Source organism: Eulemur rufifrons, chromosome 3 (assembly GCF_041146395.1).
Source record: "Eulemur rufifrons isolate Redbay chromosome 3, OSU_ERuf_1, whole genome shotgun sequence".
Classification (NCBI taxonomy): Eukaryota; Metazoa; Chordata; class Mammalia; order Primates; family Lemuridae; genus Eulemur; species Eulemur rufifrons.
The window spans coordinates 3,694,778-3,713,458 of NC_090985.1; the positions used below are offsets into that span (position 1 = coordinate 3,694,778).

Consider the following 18,681-nt stretch of genomic DNA (forward strand, 5'->3'; position numbering starts at 1 on the left):
CTTATAAATTGGTTCAGGTCTGACCTTTGGCTAATAGTGTTTACTGGAAAAAGCATTCTTTATGTTCATTTCTTTTTAATCTCAAATAAAATTCTTCTGGATTTATACAGATTTTATTGGTTTAAGTGGATACAGAATAATGGAGGTGGGTTCTGAATGTCAGCCATGAATAAAGTTAATAAAAACCTTAATTCTTCCTGTTCAGTTTGCAGAGAAGTTCCAGGAGGTGAAAGAAGCTGCCAAACTAGCCAGAGACAAGTCCCAGGAGAAAATCGAGACCTCGAGTAATCATTCCCAAGTAAGAAATGCGCCCACAAAATAGGTCCAAGTGGGATCAGCAATTGGGGCTCTTTGTTCCTTGTCACTTTGGGCAACAAATAGGGAATTTTGGCAGCAGGGCAATTTCAAATTTTTAACTATGAGCCTGATCACAGTGAAATGGATGAGACATTTTATGAGACTGTTGAATTTTTCAGGATGTGGTACTGTATCTTTGGCAGAAAACAGTTGATGAGATTCGAGTTAATAAATGTCTGTGGCCCCCTGAGAGACGTCTCTGGTCGCTCTGGTTAAACGCCAGGAGCAAGGCATCCTGTTTCCCTGCTCTGGCGGGAGGTGTAGGCCTACACGTAGGATGCTGTTCAGCAGATGCAGGTACTTGTGCCCGTGAGAGGGAAAACTCAATGCCAGAGAGCTCTTGTGTCCTTCCAGTTTTAACAAAAGTCAGGTAGGAGATGATATTCCAACAGCTCTGTTTTAGCCAGAGAAGATCTGGCATTGCCAGGAATCGAGCAGTCTGTTTACTTAAAAGTGTGATGATTGACTGAAAAGGACCTATTTTAACCTGAAATAAAAACACCTGTGTTCCTGATGTCTAGATTAGTGTATGCGATGGTAGGGGAAGGCTTGACCTAGTGACAAGGTCATATGTAGAGAGACAAGGAAGGGGAGACTTCGGGAGTGATTCTGGGTCAGGAATAAGACAGCCAGGGCCTCGCCTGGCGGGGCTGCGGCAGGGGAAGCATGGAGATGTTTGTTATTTATTAGCTGTTGGTTGAATGGTTTATAATTGGGTGGTTGGTATAATTGGGTAGGTTGGGAGTGTTTTTTGACTGTTGATCTGGAATGGACCTGAGGGTGCGTGCAGGTGGCAAGGCAGTCAGGGAGTGACAGGGCAGGAAGGTCATCGAGGAGGCTGTGGGGTAGAGTGGCCGGGCCAGGGGGCAAACGGGGACAGCACACAGGAAGAGAATCAGGAGGCCTGGGCATCTGGAGCAGTCAAGATCCACGCTCTGGACTTGGCCATCAGCCTCATGGAAGCCGTAGCTGGAGACTTGGGTGCACGAAGAAGCAGTGGAGGAGGGCAAAAGCTCGAGCCCTGGGAGGCGAGCGCAGGTGTGGGAGGGAAGCCACAAAGAAGGGTGGGCAGGGAAAACGTGAGCATCGCTGAACCCCAGGGAGGAGCTCGCTCGGTACATCAGTGCTCAGAGAGCGGATGCCTCGAGGGGCCCTGGCTTGTCAGCCACCGTGGACGGGAGATTTGGTGGCTCGAGATGCTTCACAGAGGCAGAGCCTCTGCCTGTCTGGAGTTGTATCCCAACACCTTGTCGTGGGCTCATCATATGACAAACTCTCCATATGGATTTATGGGAGCGAATGTATATTGGGCTTCAGGTAGATGGGAACTTCCCTGAGTCTTTCTAAATCATCTTTAATGTAATCTAAGACTGATACTATTAATTTTGTGTACTAATTAACTTGAGTAATCTCTGGGAGTCTGTATCCTTGGGCACCTGAAATGATCCATGATCTAGAAAGTCTCTAATATCCTGTCTTTTTCTCAATACCACTTATTACAGAAATACCTTTAAATGTCAGTATATGAATTTCTCTAGATAAGGTTTCATTTTAATAATTGTCCCCCAAAAGTATTTAAGACCTAAAAAAATCAAGTATACTTAATAAGATGTTATTTTATGTATATATATTAATTATGTAGAAATTTTTTTTGCCTCTAAACTTTAGTTTTTATTTACCTCCCCTCATATTTCCCCAGATGACAGATATTATTACACATTTCTCTTTCATTAGAAACCACACAATTGCTTGGTTTCCTTAATCTCTTAGAGTATGAACACTCTGACCAAGGTTTCCAAATAGTTGAAGATTTAAACAACCTAATTTAAAAAACATTTAATGTGGGGGTTTTGTGACTATAAAAGCAATACATGTTTATTGTAGAAATAAAAAATATACCACGCTATAAAGAAAGGAATAAAAATCACCTGCACTGGAAGATACATTTTGTTGGTATTTTTGTGTGTATCTTTCTAATACAGTTCTCTAGTATATTTTTATATTACCCTTTTTAAAACTTTTATGTCAGTCATTCCTTTTCAAAGCTGTTTTAAATGGCTAAACAGTATTGCATTGTGTGTTTGTATCAGAACTTATTCCATTAACCTTCTATAATTTGGGACATCTGTGTTTCTAATTGTTCATTAATATAAATAACACAGTGTTGAAGGTTCTCGCACATCTTTGTGTGTTTGATGGTATCTGCAGGATAAATTCTTGGGATGGAAGTTCTGGGTTAAAGATACGGGCGTTTGTAAAGCTTTCGATGCCTGCCGCAAACCTAGCCCACAGAAATGCACAATTCTAACTCCCACCAGCAGTGAATAAGGCTTTTTCCTCCCACACCCTCATCAGCAAAGCTTTGTTGATTTGACAGATGAAAAATATATCTTATTGGCTTTTTTCATTTTGTATTCTTTACTAGTGAGATTAAATATTTTTCATGTTTATTGACTGTATGCTTTTCTTCTTTTGTAAATATCAATTCCTAGCCTTTCCTTTTTTTTTTTTTTTAAGTTAAGGTGTTCATCTTTTTTATATTGATTTCCAAGAGCTTTGTTTTTTAAAATGAAAAATTTTGAACATTTCCAAAGCTGGGCGGACTTGTGTACAATGTACCTGTAGGTGAGCTTTAGCAATTAGGAGTTTATGACCAATTTTTCCTCCCTACTCCTCCTCTCCCCCCCCCATATTTTAAAGCAAAATCCAGATATCTTCTTGTTTCATCCATAAATATTCAGTGTGCATAGCTCTAAAGGATGAGGACTAATAGTTTCTCAATATAGGAAAGGTTTTGCTTCTCATATGTGCTTGCGTATATTTTCCTCCAAGTTTTTGTTTGCATTTTAATTTTGTTTATGGCATTTTTTTTGCAATGCATAAATTTAGTTAGACTTATACATCATTCTCTTCTGGTTTTCTCCTTTGTCTTGTGCTTATTGGAGGTTAAATAAGATCTAGGATCTTATCTAGCGCTAGATGAGATTTCCCCTCCACGTGGTCTGATTCATACAGAAAACACATCAGAACATTCATAACGGTGCTAGTGAGGCAGTGGCAACATCTGGATCTGGTTCTTGTTTTGTTAATGAATGTGTTGATCTAACTCTCCGGAGCCCCAAAATCTCTGTTGTGGCAGCTTCTAATGTGTACTTTTCTCTATCTCGATTCACTATTTCTGGTTCCTTGCTTATGACAGTCCCTCCTCCTCTGTGACTTCCCTCCTGTGGTATTTAAGGAGACCAGGTATCCAAGCTTGGCAGGTTTATCTGTAAGTTTGAGCGAAGAGGCTCTGAGCATAGCCTGGAGTTCTTTTGCAGCAGAGCGCACAGATCTGATGGCTCATGTGGTCCTCAGGCCTTTTCCTTTGCGCTTGGTCCTCGTAGTCAGCCCTTCTTAGCGTTAGTCTCCGCTGTGTTCTGGTTGGGGGAGGTGGCTCAGCCCCACTCACGACAGTTTCCCGTTATGCCTGATCTGCTGCCGCCGTGAGGCCGAGCAGTACTGTGTGCGGATGATTGGCCTTGGCCAGAATCTGCGTGTGAAACCCCCTCTTCCGCTCAGGCATCCAGCGTCAACGGGACGGACGATGAAAAGGCCTCTCATGCAGGTCCAGCCGACACGCACCTCAAGTCTGAGAACGACAAGCTGAAGATTGCGTTGACGCAGAGGTAAGGGCTGTGTAAAATCCAGATCCCGTTGTCTCCGTGCTCGGCACTTCCCTGGAAGCTCCTCTTGTTGGGCAGGGTTTCGGGAAATTGGAAGAGAAGACCAGGTCCTGCTCGGGGCACCCAGTCTTGTCTCCTGGCCCTTCTGTCTGGCTGACCCACGTCAGCGTCAGCTCGTGTGTGCAAGTGTGTCAGTGTGAGAGGTGCCGTTGTGTGTGAGTGTGTGCGTGGAGAGGATGAGTGTGAGACAGTGTGGTGTGTCCCTGTGCTTAAGCTTTGTTTTATTTTCCAGGGGCCAAATTTCTCATTTATTCACATACAAGTCTGAGTCTTGGGCATCTAAGCAAAGCATATAAAAACCTAAGAAACTATTAAAATATGAAATCACACAAAAATCAATGGCTTTCCTATATATAAAAAGTCACATAGAATATATATTTGAAAAAGAGATTTTTTTCTACAGTATGAACTAGAACCATACAATACATAGGGATAAACTTAAATATTACAAGATCTATGTGAAGCAATCTTTAAAATGATTTTCAGGATCATAAATAAATCATTTAACAAATGATATATTATTTGGCTGGGCACGGTGGCTTATGCCTGTAATCCCAACACTTTGGGAGGCCAAGGTGGGAGCATCACTTGAGGCCAGGAGCTTGAGACCAGCTGAGCGACACAGGCAAGACCCCATTTCTACAAAAAAAAAAAGCGCCAGGTGCGGTGGTACACACCTGTAGTCCCAGCTACTTAGGAGGCTGAGGTGGGAGGATCACTTAAGGCCAGGAGTTCAAGGTTACAGTAAGCTGTCAGCACACCACTGCACTCCAGCCTGGGTGACAGTGCAAGATCCTGTCTCTTAAAAAATTAAAAAGATACATTCTGTATATTCTATTGAGAAGTGGTTGAAAGCCCTGGTATCTTAAAAAGTATGTTTCACCTAAATTGACCTATAAATTTAACACAATCGCTATAATGATGTCAATAAGATATTAATTTTTAATGACTGTATGAGCCATGCTTGTTTTTGTATCTTGAGAACGTGGTTCACTTCCCGAAGGCTGGGCTGCGCGTCACGGTGTGGCTGGGCTTGTGTGCTCAGAGCTTTGTGCTCACTGGCCGGGATCTGCCCACCCTCCCCGGTCCCCCTACGCTGAGAAGCTGCCCCCATGAAAGCTGCCTGTTTAAGAACTGGACCATATTAGAAGCTTAGTCAGCTCAGGCTGCTACGACAAAATCCCACGAACCGGGGGGCTTAGACAGCAAACCTTTATTTCTCACAGTTCTGGAAACTGAGTTCCAAGTGACAAAGTGACTCCTTGCCCAGGGTCACCTCGCTGGTGAATGTTTCCATCACCTTCTCTGCCTGCTTTCCTCTCAAGGCTGCAGTTGCAGTGTTTTCAGGAACCTTCCAGAGGCAGCCAGTCCCGTGCTCAGCCGGCGCCCACCTCTGCGGCTCGGCTGGCCTGGCCAGTGCTCGGAGCTCAATTCCAGTGACCTGACACGGGGGTTTTGGAAAGCATGTGTGACCCTTAGATGTGACCACCTGCCTTTGGACGGTGGGTCTTTTTCAGGTACTTCAAAGGACACAGCTGTGACCAATCTGTCTTCTTACTCATCAGGCAATTGTGAGAGCTATTTTTGGTTGTTTAAGTCACAATGGGCTGCCTGGATGAAAACGTTTCACCCCTAAAAATAAATGTTTTCAAAGCTGAGTTCAATGAACAGTGAGTTACAGGAATGGGCATGAAGCCGTTTCCCTAAATTAGCTTCAATTCTCAGTCATCAACTCTAAAATTCATCAGATAATAACATTTTACTATTTTTTCAGTCGGTGGTGTTTGAAACTGAAGCTAAGTATTTCCCCCTTGCATTCCTGGGTCCTCGAGGCTGTGGGATGATAGACAGCAGGTGATGCAGACACAATTGCGTTTACCAAAAAAAAAAAAAAAAAAGCCTTTAGGAAGAGGACGCTCCTCTGCGGGGCTCGGACCTCCTGATGGGCTGCCTCGGGCCACTCTGCCCTGTCACCTCAGGTCACAGTCGGTGCCACAGATACGGGGGCTCCAAGGCAAGGAAATTAAAGGGCTGAAGGGAACAGTGACTGAGGGGAACCTGACTCCAGTTTGTTTGTTTGTTTTAAACTTCTTCCTCACCTGGCACGTAGAACAGAAGGTAAAACACGAGGCCTTTGTGGTGACAGCAGAGCTGTCCCTCAGACCCCTGGTCTCCTCACACCCCTGAGGGGACGTGGGGCCGGCCAGGGCTCCCGCCCACACCATGAGGTTAGAAGCCCCGTTGTGCCCACAGCGGGTGGATTCCCTGTCACTGTCCCCTCTGTCCTCAAGCCCTGGGCTCTCAAATATGGATTCCTTTGAAAGCTCTGAGGAGGCACAGGTCACAGAGGGGCTGTTACCACCCCGGAGCCAGGGTGCGTGTTTGGTGGTTGGTTTAAACCCGGGTCCTTGAGGTGTCCAAGGCCTTCCTGAGATTCTCAAAGGGCCCCTGGGCCAACCCAGTAACTCAGACCCTCTGTCCTTGAGAAGGAGCCGGCGTGAGAGGGTTCCTTGGCAGCAGGGCAGCAGGGACTGGGGGCTGCGTCTCCGCCACACTCTGTGGCCTTCGTGCTTAGCTCTGTCTCTTCGTTCCTTAAGAGCTCTGTTCCCCTCTAAGGGATTCTTTAAGAAGACAGCCGGCAGGGCGACGTGCTCACAGCAGAGAGGGGCCAGTCCCTCTTGGCACTTGGCCAGTGCAGCCAGGCCCACCAGCCAGCCCACTGGGGGAGCGGGGTGGCCCCCTGGGGTGGGCTCAGGGGGTGGCAGAGTGGGTGGAGGCACCGCAGGATGGACGGCGGCCCCCGGGTCACCAGCGCCCGTCCTGCCCTGCAGCGCGGCCAACGTGAAGAAGTGGGAGGTCGAGCTGCAGACCCTGCGGGAGAGCAACGCCCGGCTGACCACGGCGCTGCAGGAGTCGGCGGCCAGCGTGGAGCAGTGGAAGAGGCAGTTCTCCATCTGCCGCGACGAGAACGACCGGCTCCGCAACAAGGTGGGCCTCGGGGGCCACAGGGGCCGCAGCCAGCAGGAGGGGGCGGCTGGCGTGGGCAGCGGGAGACGGGGCCCCCCGTGGTCCTTTCTCTCTCCCCTCTCAGTTGCCCTCGTCCCCACGGCCAGAGGAAGACCTGCTGCCCCTCCTGTGGAACGTCCTCCATCTCCCTGCCTTTCTTAGTGGGAATGTGAGCGTATAAGTAACGTATGACCTTTCCTGAACCAAGTTTTATAATTCATATTGCTAAGGAGGAGACAGACAGACTGGAGATGTCAGCCCTGCCCCCTCACAGGGCGCCCTTGATCCTAGTCCTAGGTTGGCCTCTTACTGTGGGGGCACAGATGAGGAGCATCTGCGTCCATCCACTCAGCAATTCTAAACGTCAGTGTGGAACTGAGGAAAGGCACATGGCGCTTGGAGCGTGACGGGGGTGGACGGGCGCGTGCTGACCACTCGTGTGCCCTACTCTCTGACCTTGACATCCTAGCGTTTTGATTTTTTTCAAAATTCGCCTGTAACCTTCCCTGTAATTAGTCACTCACACTCTTTTTAGTTCTGCTGAGTTGACAAGGTGGTTCTGGGGCGGCCAGAGGCTCCCCCATGGAGGCCTTGAGGCTTCTGCGCTAACCACGTTTTGATGGTGGTCGGTCCCCAGCTGTGAGTGCACAGGAGTCTGTGCTGTAGGTGAGGGTTTCAGGGGGACTCGACCCACTTAGATTGGTGTCCACTCCCCCTCAATGTGGTTTATGACCTGCCCTGCCCAGCTCGGACGGAGCCACTGCAGGCCTCTGTCACACCATCTTGCTTTGGTGCTGGTGGCAGGTACAACTGCCTCGTGTCACTTTTACATCTCCATGTGGGACGTGCTGACAGTCGGGGCACCAGGCCAGTTGCTGACTTTGCACGTTCCCGTCCCAGGCCTGGCAGAGCTGCCTGCCAGAGGGATCGATGGCCCTTTCTTTCACTTTTCAAGCAAAGAGCCGAGTTTCTCGCTTGGGTCTGAGCGTCAGGACCAAAGGCAGTGCGGGCAGTGGAGCGAGAGCAGCACAGGGAACCTGCTCCCGTGGAGCAGAATCAACTTCCCTGGCGGGGGGTGACGGAGCTCGGCTTCCAGGGCTGGAGGTGGCCGTTGGTGGGATCTCCAGCGATGGGGGGGTTCCGACCCTGAGGGCTGGCGCAGGCTACAGTGCTCTGGTACTACACACGGGGTCCACTCCTGTTGTCCACTCTGCACACACATTTGGGCCGCCAGGAAGTGCCCAGCATCAGATGGGAATGTCAGGGTGTCAGGCCTTGGCACGCTCACTCCACACGGGTGACACTTTTGAGGGCTCAGACGTGGGGAGGAGGGAGAGATGGTCTGGGGATTTGCCTTTCAGCCTTGAGAGGCGGCCCACAGGCCAGGCCCCTTCTGCGCGCATCAGTAGGGAAAGGTCATCTTGATTTACGGTGTTGGAAATGTCATCGCTTCCCGTTCAGCAGCCGCATCCCAGAGTAGCTCGGCTGTCTAACCTGCCGGCTTAAACCCTTAAGATGAAACAGAATAATTCAGGATATGATTAAAATGACATAAAAATCATTCTGGGGAGAAGCAGATGAATTCAGGGGCCATCTGGCTCTTGCCGGTGACAGATCCATAGAGCAAACCTAAGGTTACTCCTGTGCTGTGAGAGAAAAGCAGGAGCCCTGAGCATCTGCAGCCAGGTGTCACTACCGACTCCACCGCGCCGGTATCAAGCGCGGCGTCCCGCGCACCCGAGGGCAGACAGCCCCCCGTGGGAGCTGCGGGGAGTTTATCCCTAGCCACGAAGAAAAACCTGTGAGTGGGTCCGTGTATGGCTTGTTTTAAAACAAGCATGAACGCAGCTGTGCTGAGCCCTGTCTGGCGACCGAGGTAAACTAGCGCCCTGCTAACGCGTGCTGTCCGTTAGATCGACGCGCTGGAGGAGCAGTGCAGCGAGATCAGCAGAGAGAAGGAGAAGAACTCCCAGCTGAAGAGGAGGATTGAGGAGCTGGAGGCAGAACTCCGAGAAAAGGAGACGGTGAGTGACGCTGCTCTGGGCACGGCCCCTGGCGTCCTCCGGGCCTTGGGAGGTGACCTCCACCCAAGGACGCAGCAGGTGGCTCGGGGCATGTGACCGGCCCTGGCAGCTGCCTGGATGCCAGCACAGGGCACCGGGAGCCGCCCCAAAGTGCAGCTGCTGCAGGGCAGGGGCGTCGCCGTCACCCCGGCAGCCTCCTCGTTGTGCCTGTTACACAGCCCGTCGCTCAGGTCCCAGAGGGAGCTCCGTTTGGTAGGACGCTCTGTCACTTCTGTGGGTGATCTGTCAGCAGTTGGGTCCTGCTGCCCAGTCAGGGCACGAGGGCCCCAGCCGTGCCGCTGTGTGTTTTCTGTGGGGCAGCACAGTTAGGACACACACGCTGCAGACCACGGGCAAGTTACTGAACCTCTCTAGGCCTCAGTTTCCCCATCTACGAAACGGGAATCGTAAAAATATCTGCCTTTTTATGGTAGTTTATGGATTTTATGTGGTAACGCACGTCACACGGCCCTTGGGATTACCCAGTGTTTAAGTATCAGCATTGTCACCACTGTCAGTTGTGCAAACAGGACAGGTTCCAAAAGCCACTTCCATCAGGGTGTGCCGGGTTCAAGAGTGTGTTTTATCTGACTTGCTGTCATGTTCTCTCAAATTTCTGTCTCCTGTAGGAGCTGAAAGATCTCCGCAAACAAAGTGAAATCATACCTCAGCTCATGTCAGAGTGCGAGTATGTCTCTGAGAAGCTGGAGGTGAGCAGGGGGTGAGGGCACGTCCGTCCTGGCTCCGGCAGGGAGGTGGTTGTCGTGTGTTACTCCTTTCTCCGCTCCCTCTCGCTTTTGTGCCTGGGATGGGGAAGAAGCTCAATTTTCTACTAATGAAAAGCCGGCGGTGACTGCACGCCAGATGGCATTGAGGGCCACCCCTGTCCCAGGGGCAGACACAACAGTGTTTGTCTTTTGGTTTTTCCGCTTGTACGAAGTTGTCCTGTGTATGACCACAGTGGGTGACGGTTTCCCACCCACAGAAGTCCCTGCAGAGTCACAGAGGAGTGTGGAGCAGGGGGCGGGAGGGCGGGAGTCCACCTTGGCTGCTCCCAGGCGCTGACCTTGGATGCTGACCTTGGGCAGACCTTCCTCCCTGGCCTCAGATCTCTGATCCATAAAATGAGGTTTTCGGGTCCTCCTCCCTTCTGAGGGTCTCGTCCCTTCAGCCCTTCAACACCCCCAGAGAGCACTCCACGTAGTTGCAGAACCCAGGGTTGGAACTGGTTCTTGTGCACGTGTCCAAAAAAGCCTCAGTTTGTTCCCACAAAACAAAACCTCATTTGATACGAAGACTGCAGGGCGGAGGCCCACTCAAGGCCTCACCGTTGTCCTGTCTGCTGTGTCTGATGTACCTAGACGGGCCTCGGCTGGCTTGTGGGGCCCAACTCCACAGAATGTCTCCGTGGTAACAGCATCAGCGGGGCACTGACTGGCTGTCCCCAAGTCACTGCGTGGCCAGGGCTCCCTCACCGAGGGCTAGTGGCCAGCCCCTGGGGCTGAGCAGGCCTCACTTCTCCGTGGAAGCTGGAAGGCAGGCCCCTTCCGCCTGTGCTGTCCCTCTGAGAGTGGGACTGAAAGGTGGCGTCCGGTTCCGACCTTCTCTGCTGGGCCCCTCGCCAGGGCTCCCTCGGGCGGGGCCCGCGTTCTCCATTCCGCGTTGGTCTCGGGCTTTCGGGCCAGGCGTGGGTCGCACGCTCCGCCCGTGGGGGGACAGGAAAGGAGGAGCACAGCGAAGTGCCCTCGGCTTCCCCGACCAGTCGCGGGCTCGTGTGTTGGGGCTTTGCAGGTCCCCGGGGAGCTTCGGCCCGGCCCGCGGCTCCCGACGGCCAGTGCCGGTGTGGCTCTAGCAGGTGTCGTGGACGACTCCCCCGCCCTGTTTTCCAGACCCTTCTCCCTCTGTCTTCGCAGGCGGCGGAGAGAGACAACCAGAACCTGGAGGACAAAGTGCGTTCCCTGAAGACGGACATTGAGGAGAGTAAGTACCGGCAGCGCCACCTGAAGGTGGAGCTGAAGAGCTTCCTGGAGGTGCTGGACGGGAAGATCGACGACCTGCACGACTTCCGCCGCGGCCTCTCCAAGCTGGGCGCCGACAACTAGCGCGCCGGCCGGACGTCCTCCTGTCGTGTCGCTTCTGTCCCGCAGGCGCAGTCTGCCGTGTCGTGTCTCCGAGCCGGTCGTGCCGCGCGCTTCTCGGCCTCGTGCGGCTCTGGACACCCGGAAGGTTCTGACTCAGGAATCCAGAACTAGGTCTACCTTAACCACTTACGCAGTCAGGGCAGGGATGTTTCTATCTTTCCTAAGGGCTGTTGCAACCATAAGAACTGAAAACAGTATTTTCTAATCCAAATACCAATATTCTTCACGCCAGGCCACGCGGCTCCTTTTATCACACGGCGTTCAGCGCGTGGGAACGTCACCGAGACCAGTCCCGGGGGCACAGGGGGACCACGCCCCTCTCAGTATCGCTGAGATGCTTTAAAACAGCCCTTTGGTGGCGTCTCGGCCAAAGAGAACAAGCTGCTGGCGGGTGAGTTGCTGGCGTGGTAGCCGCCTGCGTCCGCCGTACTGGCCGGTTCTTACGGTTGCGACAACGTCCCTTTTCTTGGTTTTAATTTCTGAGTAGATGATTGTGCTGTGAGAACAGCAGTCCGTGAGGGGCCTGGCACGGTGCCTGGCACAAAGTAGGTGCTTAATAAATATTTGTTCAGTTGAACATAGAAACAGAATTTAGTGTGTTAATCAAACCCCACAACAGAATTCAAACCCCTGTTGAGTGATGCTCCGCCCCGTCCATGATGCTCTTCCCCGGGGGTCTGTGCCCCTGAACCGCCTTCTCCAGGCAAGGAGGCCTGTGACCAGGGGATTCCATGGCTTAGGGGCTGCCTAGAGCTTGGTGGGATCTAGGGTGGGATCCTATTAAAGGTTTGCACAGTTAAGGAGAAATCACACAGGCCCATGAGGGAGAGAGCACGGCTTTGAGCCTTGGCCTTCTCCGGGAGAAACCCTGCCCAGCTCCGCCTCTTGCCTGTCTCAGTTCCTGCTAAGGAAGAGCCTGGAGCCATAAACCCCTCCTCTCTGACAGCTGCTCAGCGGGCCCCGAGGGCATTTGGGTGCTGCTGGCGTCCCCCATTAGCAGGGACTGCCCGCGCACGGCAAGATGTTTGGACCCTTGGCCCTGCACATTTCTAAATGCCTTGGGCGGGGAGGCTTTGGTGCCCCCTTCCCCCTTTGAGAACCACCTAAGAGAACTTCTCCCTCTGGAAATGTTTTCTCACATGGACGTGGTTAGGGTTTGGCAGCCTGCGGAGGGGTGAGGTCTACAGACGTGACCCGGCCCCAAGGTGAGCGTCCAAGTCCTGCTGCTCCGCTTCCCCACGCTGAGACGGCTCTCTGAGCTGGGACGTCTTGTTTGGGATGGGGATAGAAAGGAAGGCTGGTGACCTGCAGCACCAGGACACTTTAGGGGAGACCCCACAGGTGGGGTGGGGGGCTTTGGTTGAATACATGGGGCTCCTGGCAGGAAATGGAAAGCGTGGTCTGCCCTCTAGCTGATTGGAGCTAGGGCGCTGCGGGACCTGCCGTTTCCCCAGAGCTCCATGTGGCTCTCAGGACAGTTGGTAGCAGCTCCCTACTGACTGTGCCAGGAGACAAGAGAGCTGGCCTGGCCGAGAGTTGGCCCCGTGGCCCGGAAGGGAATAGAGGGGCTTCTTCTCAATCCAGCCTGGCCCACCTGTCCACAGACTGGGCAGGACCAGGGGATGCTGGGATCCAGATACCCTCAGCTTAGGTCTTTAGATGACCTCCACCTCTGTTAGGTGACGTATTAATCTAGAAGGAGCCATCTTGACTGACTGGAGCATGCTCAGGCAACGCGTTCATCGTAGGATAATTGCTAAAGCCACTTACGCGTTCCAGCATCAGCGACTTTAGAAAACCTTGAAAGTGGAAGCGTAGGAAACGTAGGAGGAGCCATCTCTACCGAGGACTACTGTGAGGTCGAGACCCCTGTCCCGGCTCACCAGCCATCACAGAGTTTGGTGAGCATCTTGCGGGTAGCAGGTGAGGAACGTAGATTCCTCGTCCCCTGCACCCAGCTCTAAAACTCGCAGCCCAGGAGCTGAGAGTCCCAGGGAAAGGTAAGTTGGGTCTGGCAGTGAGAGCACCACTTGATGAAAGTACTGAACTCCCCATCCTCCTGCTTCTCTCTGAAGATCTTAGTGTTTCTTCATTTACTTTCTTTAAAAATAATAATAATGGCCCAGGAGCAACTGAGGCTGTCAGTCGGAGACTGGCCCTCTCTGACTGCTGGTGCTGTGGATGGTGGACTCAATTCGGTGAAAATGCCCCGCTGAATTTATCCTGGTGTTCACTTGGGCTGGTGTGACACACCCTTATGCATTCCGATGTCCCGCCCAGTCTTAGTTCCACTCCGGGCGCGGGCAGGACGCAAGCCCTTCCCTCCTGAGCGTGGCGGCCACGTCGTGCTGCCTGGGAGGTGTAGCCAGGACTGCGTTTTCGGTTTCCAGATGGAGTCTCCCAGTTTTTGACATTTCCAAGACTGGCTTTCTGCATCTGGGAAACCTGGGGTGTAAAACGGGCCAATGAAAACTTGGAACCTCTTTACCCATGAGTATCTTTAAAAATAACTTTTCATTCTAGTCAAGACCCAACTAGATGCATTTTAAAGCTGGGAGCAGTGAGGAAGTCGTCCCAGTGCCTGGGGAATGGAGACCACCAGTGTGGTCAGGCTGTGAAGGGAAAGAGAACCAGTGTTCACGTGAGACTTGAACTCGTGCAGCCCCTCGGTTGCATCTCTGCTGCGGGCAGTCGCTTTAGACCTTAATCGGGTGAGTGGCCTGGGCAGAGATTGTTACCCGCATTTTGCAGACAGGAAGTGGAGACAGAGAAAGTGATGTACCCAGGGTAACCCAACTGTGACCAGTAGTGTGGGCTCTGCATCCAGATATCCTGGGCGTTGGTACAGTGTCTTTCTGAGCCAGGTGGCCGTTCCCCTTTTGGTGACCCTTGGGTGCCAAGAGAAAAAAAATTCTTATGTATCCTGATACAAGCACATTGAAATTATATCATTTTAATGTGTGTCCATAGCAAAGAGCAATTTACAAAGGCATGAATCAGAATCACCTTTAGGAATGTTCGTCATAAACAGTAAGTTCCATTTTTGAATAATTCTGGTTTTGCAAGGGTCTCTCCAAGAGAGTTGATTAAAATGACCGTGCTCTGAGAGGCCGGTTGTATGGAACACGAACTCACCTGGAGTTCTTTATTGATGGCTTTGGCGGAGGCAGAGCAATTTGTTCAAAACAAGCGGGAGGCCCTGAGATTGCATGGACACAAACAGAGCCCTGGCTGGGAGGTGGCCTGGCCGCTGCCCGCCCCCTTCCTGGAGACGAGCCCTTCCTGGGGAGGGAGAAGGCTCGCTTGGTGGTTGGAGTGGGTCGGTGGAACCCGACCAGCACCCAGGATGACTGTCCGCAGAGGGCAGTTGTCCCTGATTGCGGGCTCTGTGAACACAGCCTCACGGTGGCTGGCAGGCCCCTGGCTGGTGTGGACTGTTTTCATGAAACATCAAGCAAAGGGTGGGACATAGCACAGTTCATGTGCTGCCCAGGAGCGTTGTGACGTGCCCGTTGTGAAAGGCCTGTTTCTCCATAGAAAAGTCTCCTCTGTAGAAACTAGCACAGCTTTGCATAAGAACCAACCGCAGGGTGTGCAGGGGACCTTATGGTGGGACCTCACACGTGGCCAGGTGCACCCTTGGAAAGAGGGCAGCTGCCAGTGACTCAGTGTACGCGCTTGGTGGAGCCGCCGCGTGCGGGCGAGCCAGCCGCTGCTCCCCGCTAACGGCCCGCAGTCGGTTGCTTGTGCCATTCATCCTTCTAGAAGTTCTGATTCTTTGATTCCCTTGAAATGCCACTGGATTTGAAGCACTTGCAAACTGGAAGCTTGTAAATCAATGTCCATATGTATTTTTAAATGATGTGCATGGTTTAAAAGGACCCTAATTTCTGAGTACGTGGCTTCCCCAGAGAAATAGTGTATGTTCTGGGGATGGCGGAGGTACCGGCATGGAGAAGGAATCCTTTCTAGAAATGTGTGATTTACGTGTCTCTTGCATGTACCTCTCTCAAGAATGTGGGTTTTCTAGTCGACTGGGCAAGCGAGAAGGTGACTTAGGTAAGAATTTTGAGTGGGATGAAATGTTCCGGTGAACTTAGGACTGCGTGTGTGTGCTGGGCAGGAAGTAGCACGGGAAGTGGGAGCAACAGTGAGGAAGAGATTTTAATGACAGACATGTAGACCTAAGAGGAGAACTTATTTTCATAATTCAGGTGGTGATGCTCTGTGTTCTGGAATCCATTCACCAGGAGAGCGTGCGGGTCTGCGTTTGCAGAATTGTGCAGCGCCCTGCTCTCTCTGACGGCGCGGCCCGGCACAGTCCCAGCTGGCGTTTTGGCAGGTGACTGGCAGCGCTGACAATGTGCAGCTGTGTGGAGGTGTCACTGTTCTTACCCTGTTGTTACACTTTTAATAGGTCTTGACTTTACATCATTTGTAGCAATGTCTTATGGTGTGACAGCCAAGAAGACATTTCTTGCATCAGATGATAAGTATGGGGTGGATAAGTGGAGTCTCCCAAGAGTACTGCGTTATTTTTTCCCCCTTTTTAAAATGCTTTTTGGTACATAAATAATACATACCTTTTTTTAAAAAAAGAAACTGCGGATGAATGGAAAGAAAAAACCACTTGTTATTACACCATCTGATTATAACCACTGTTAACATGTCAGTATAAATCTTTCAGACATTTTTCTATGCATCTATATTTGTTTTATTACTTTTTCCATGAAATATACATACTGTTTTATAACTTGCTTTTTCCCCTTTAAATACTATATTGTGAATATGTTTCTACATTAGTAAACATGTAATTACATCATTTTTAACATCTATGTAGGTTGTACCGTGGATACTTAGATTGTTTCCCGTTTTTTACTGTTGTAGTCAAGGACATGATGAAATTCTTCTAACATTTTTTGTGAACTTTTCAGACTATTTACTTAGGATAATTTTCTATAATTGGACTTGCTGGCTGCAAAGAATGCCCCTGCGTATCTGCGGCTCCTTTCCTTCCTGGGCACACGGGAGACTTCACTCTCCAGCCCCTGTGGGCATTCAGGGTCCAGCCATTAATTCTGGCCAATGACATGTGAGCAGAGGTGACATGTGGAACTCTAGGCTGAGACTGTGAAGTGCCCATGTGCAGTTGTGCAGTGCGTGTCCCCTTTTCTCAGCAAATGGCGCCGTCCTAGGGGTGGAGTCTCTGTCAGCCTGGGTCCCCGAGTGACTGTGTGGAGCAGCTGACCCCCCTCCTCCCTCACCCTGCACCCTGCATAGACATGTAGGATGAATAAAGAATAAACCTTATGTGTTACACTGAGATTCCAGGGTCAGTTTGTTACCGCAGCATAACATATCCTGCCCTAACTATCAATAAAAAGGGTATGTACATTTTTAGGACTTTTAATATCTATTGCCTCAAACTGCCTTCCAGAAAGATGGTCCCGAATCACACTCTCACTAGCAGTGTCTGAGAGTGCCCTGCTTCCACTTTAACACTGGTGTTACCACGGGGGCAGGGAGCTAAAAAAAAAAAAAGAAAAAAAAAAAAATTTAATTTTTTAATTAAAATGTGACCCTCACTAGCAAAAATATTTATTAAACTATATGTTTTGTAGTTTCCCTATTCATTGCTTCTGACTGTTTTTCTTACAAGGTATTCAGCAGTTTCATTGTTTTCTAAGAGGTTTATTTTATAAATATTGTAAAAAAAAAAAATTAAGTTGCTTGTATGGCTTTTTTTAAATGTTCAAACATTTGGCTGGGTGTGGTGGCTCACGCCTGTAATCCCAGCACTTTGGGAGGCTGAGGCATGGGGATCGTTTGAGGCCAGGAGTTCGAGACCAGCCTGAGCAACACAGCAACACCCTGTCTCTATCAAAAAAAAAAAAAAAAAAAAACCAGCCAGGCATGGAGGCGCACTCCTGTAGTCCTAGATACTAGGTAGGCTGAGACAAGGGGATTGCCTGAGCCCAGGAGTTTGAAGTTGTAGTGACCTATTGTGACACCATTACACTCTGGCCCAGACAACAGACCGAGACTCTGTCTCAATTAAAAAAATGTTTTTAAATGTTCAGACATTAAATAAAAAACTCTTTTAGTCAAATGTATCTTTTCCTTTATGATTGCTACCTTTGCTATCATGCTTAGTCAAGTCTTCCCAAGTCTGATTCCAAGGTTGTATAAATATTCACCAGTATTTTATTCTTGCACTTTTATAATTTCTTTTTAAACAGTTGAATATCTGATCTATTTGGAATTTATTTTCTAAATTGCCCCAACACTACAGCAAAATCTATTCTTTCTCTGCTCTGTATGAAGCCCCGTTTCTCTATATGAAATCCCGTTTTTACTCTGTCTGTACCCAGTCCTGCTGCTGGGTTCCTGGGATCGCACTGGCTTCCTCCAGCGCGCTCCGAACTCTGCCGTGGTCCGTTCTAGCGCTGGTACCGCACCATTTTGGTCATTATAGCTGTGGACTAGATATCCCCATTAATCAAGCTTTTTCAAAAATTTCCTCACATTGCGTATTAATATTTCCCAAAGGAAGTTTGGGATCATGTTGTAATGTGTAGAAGAACTAAAAATTAGATTGTGTAAAATTTATATATCACTACAGAGAGAGTTAAGATCTTTATAATATGTAGCCTTTCAGTTCAGTAAATTTGTTTTATGTCCCTCAGCCTATTTTTTCTAGTACAGGTAATTTTTGTAGTTGTGGTTACTGTTATAAATGAGATCTTTTGTCCATAATGTTTTCCAAGTGCTTTATTGTTAGTATACACTACTTTTTTAATGAAAATTAAATCCATTTGTTTTCTAAGACATTGAAAGTTATGTAAATTTAAACATTATGAAAAGACATAATGTAGAAAATGAAACCAAAATCTTTTCCCCAAGATAAACAATCAATAATTGATTCATATTCCTCAGCTTTTCTTCCTACAATGTTTTATCACTTTGACCATATGATATTCTCCTTCTGCTACTTCCATTTTGCGCTTGGCCGTAGATGCTTTGTGAGTGCACATCGATCTACCTCATTCTTACCTCTGCATAAGAGAGTAGTGTGTGGTTGTATAATAGTTTAATTTGGCAATTGGTTATTTATTTTGTAACTAGCCAATTACTGAATTCTCTTCATTCTAATAGGGTTTTTTTGTTGTTAATTTCTTTTCCCTCTTTCAGGTAAGTAATAGTTTTGGGTAGTGATGATAATTTTACCTCCATATTTTTAATAATCCTGTTTTATTTTTCTTAACACATCGAGCAGCACTTTTAGAACCATGTTAAATAACACATCTATAACGGCTGGTATCGTACGTTCTTCTTTATATATTTTTTTTTTACTTAGCAAGAATACCTCTAGTGTTTTTCCAAAAGTAT

General features: G+C 49.4%; 1 protein-coding gene across 2 annotated transcripts in view; it reads left to right on the forward strand.

The window, feature by feature from the left end:
* Positions 1 to 16,819, forward strand: part of HOMER2 (homer scaffold protein 2) — an 89,469-nt gene extending 72,650 nt beyond the window's left edge. For both annotated transcript variants that reach the window (XM_069466560.1, XM_069466559.1), the window contains exons 4-9: positions 206 to 298; positions 3,919 to 4,025; positions 6,914 to 7,070; positions 9,002 to 9,112; positions 9,781 to 9,861; positions 11,065 to 16,819. In XM_069466560.1, the coding sequence (XP_069322661.1) occupies positions 206 to 298; positions 3,919 to 4,025; positions 6,914 to 7,070; positions 9,002 to 9,112; positions 9,781 to 9,861; positions 11,065 to 11,253 (738 nt within the window). In that variant the 3' untranslated portion in view covers positions 11,254 to 16,819. The remainder of the gene's footprint in view (positions 1 to 205; positions 299 to 3,918; positions 4,026 to 6,913; positions 7,071 to 9,001; positions 9,113 to 9,780; positions 9,862 to 11,064) is intronic.
* Positions 16,820 to 18,681: the final 1,862 nt, after the last annotated feature.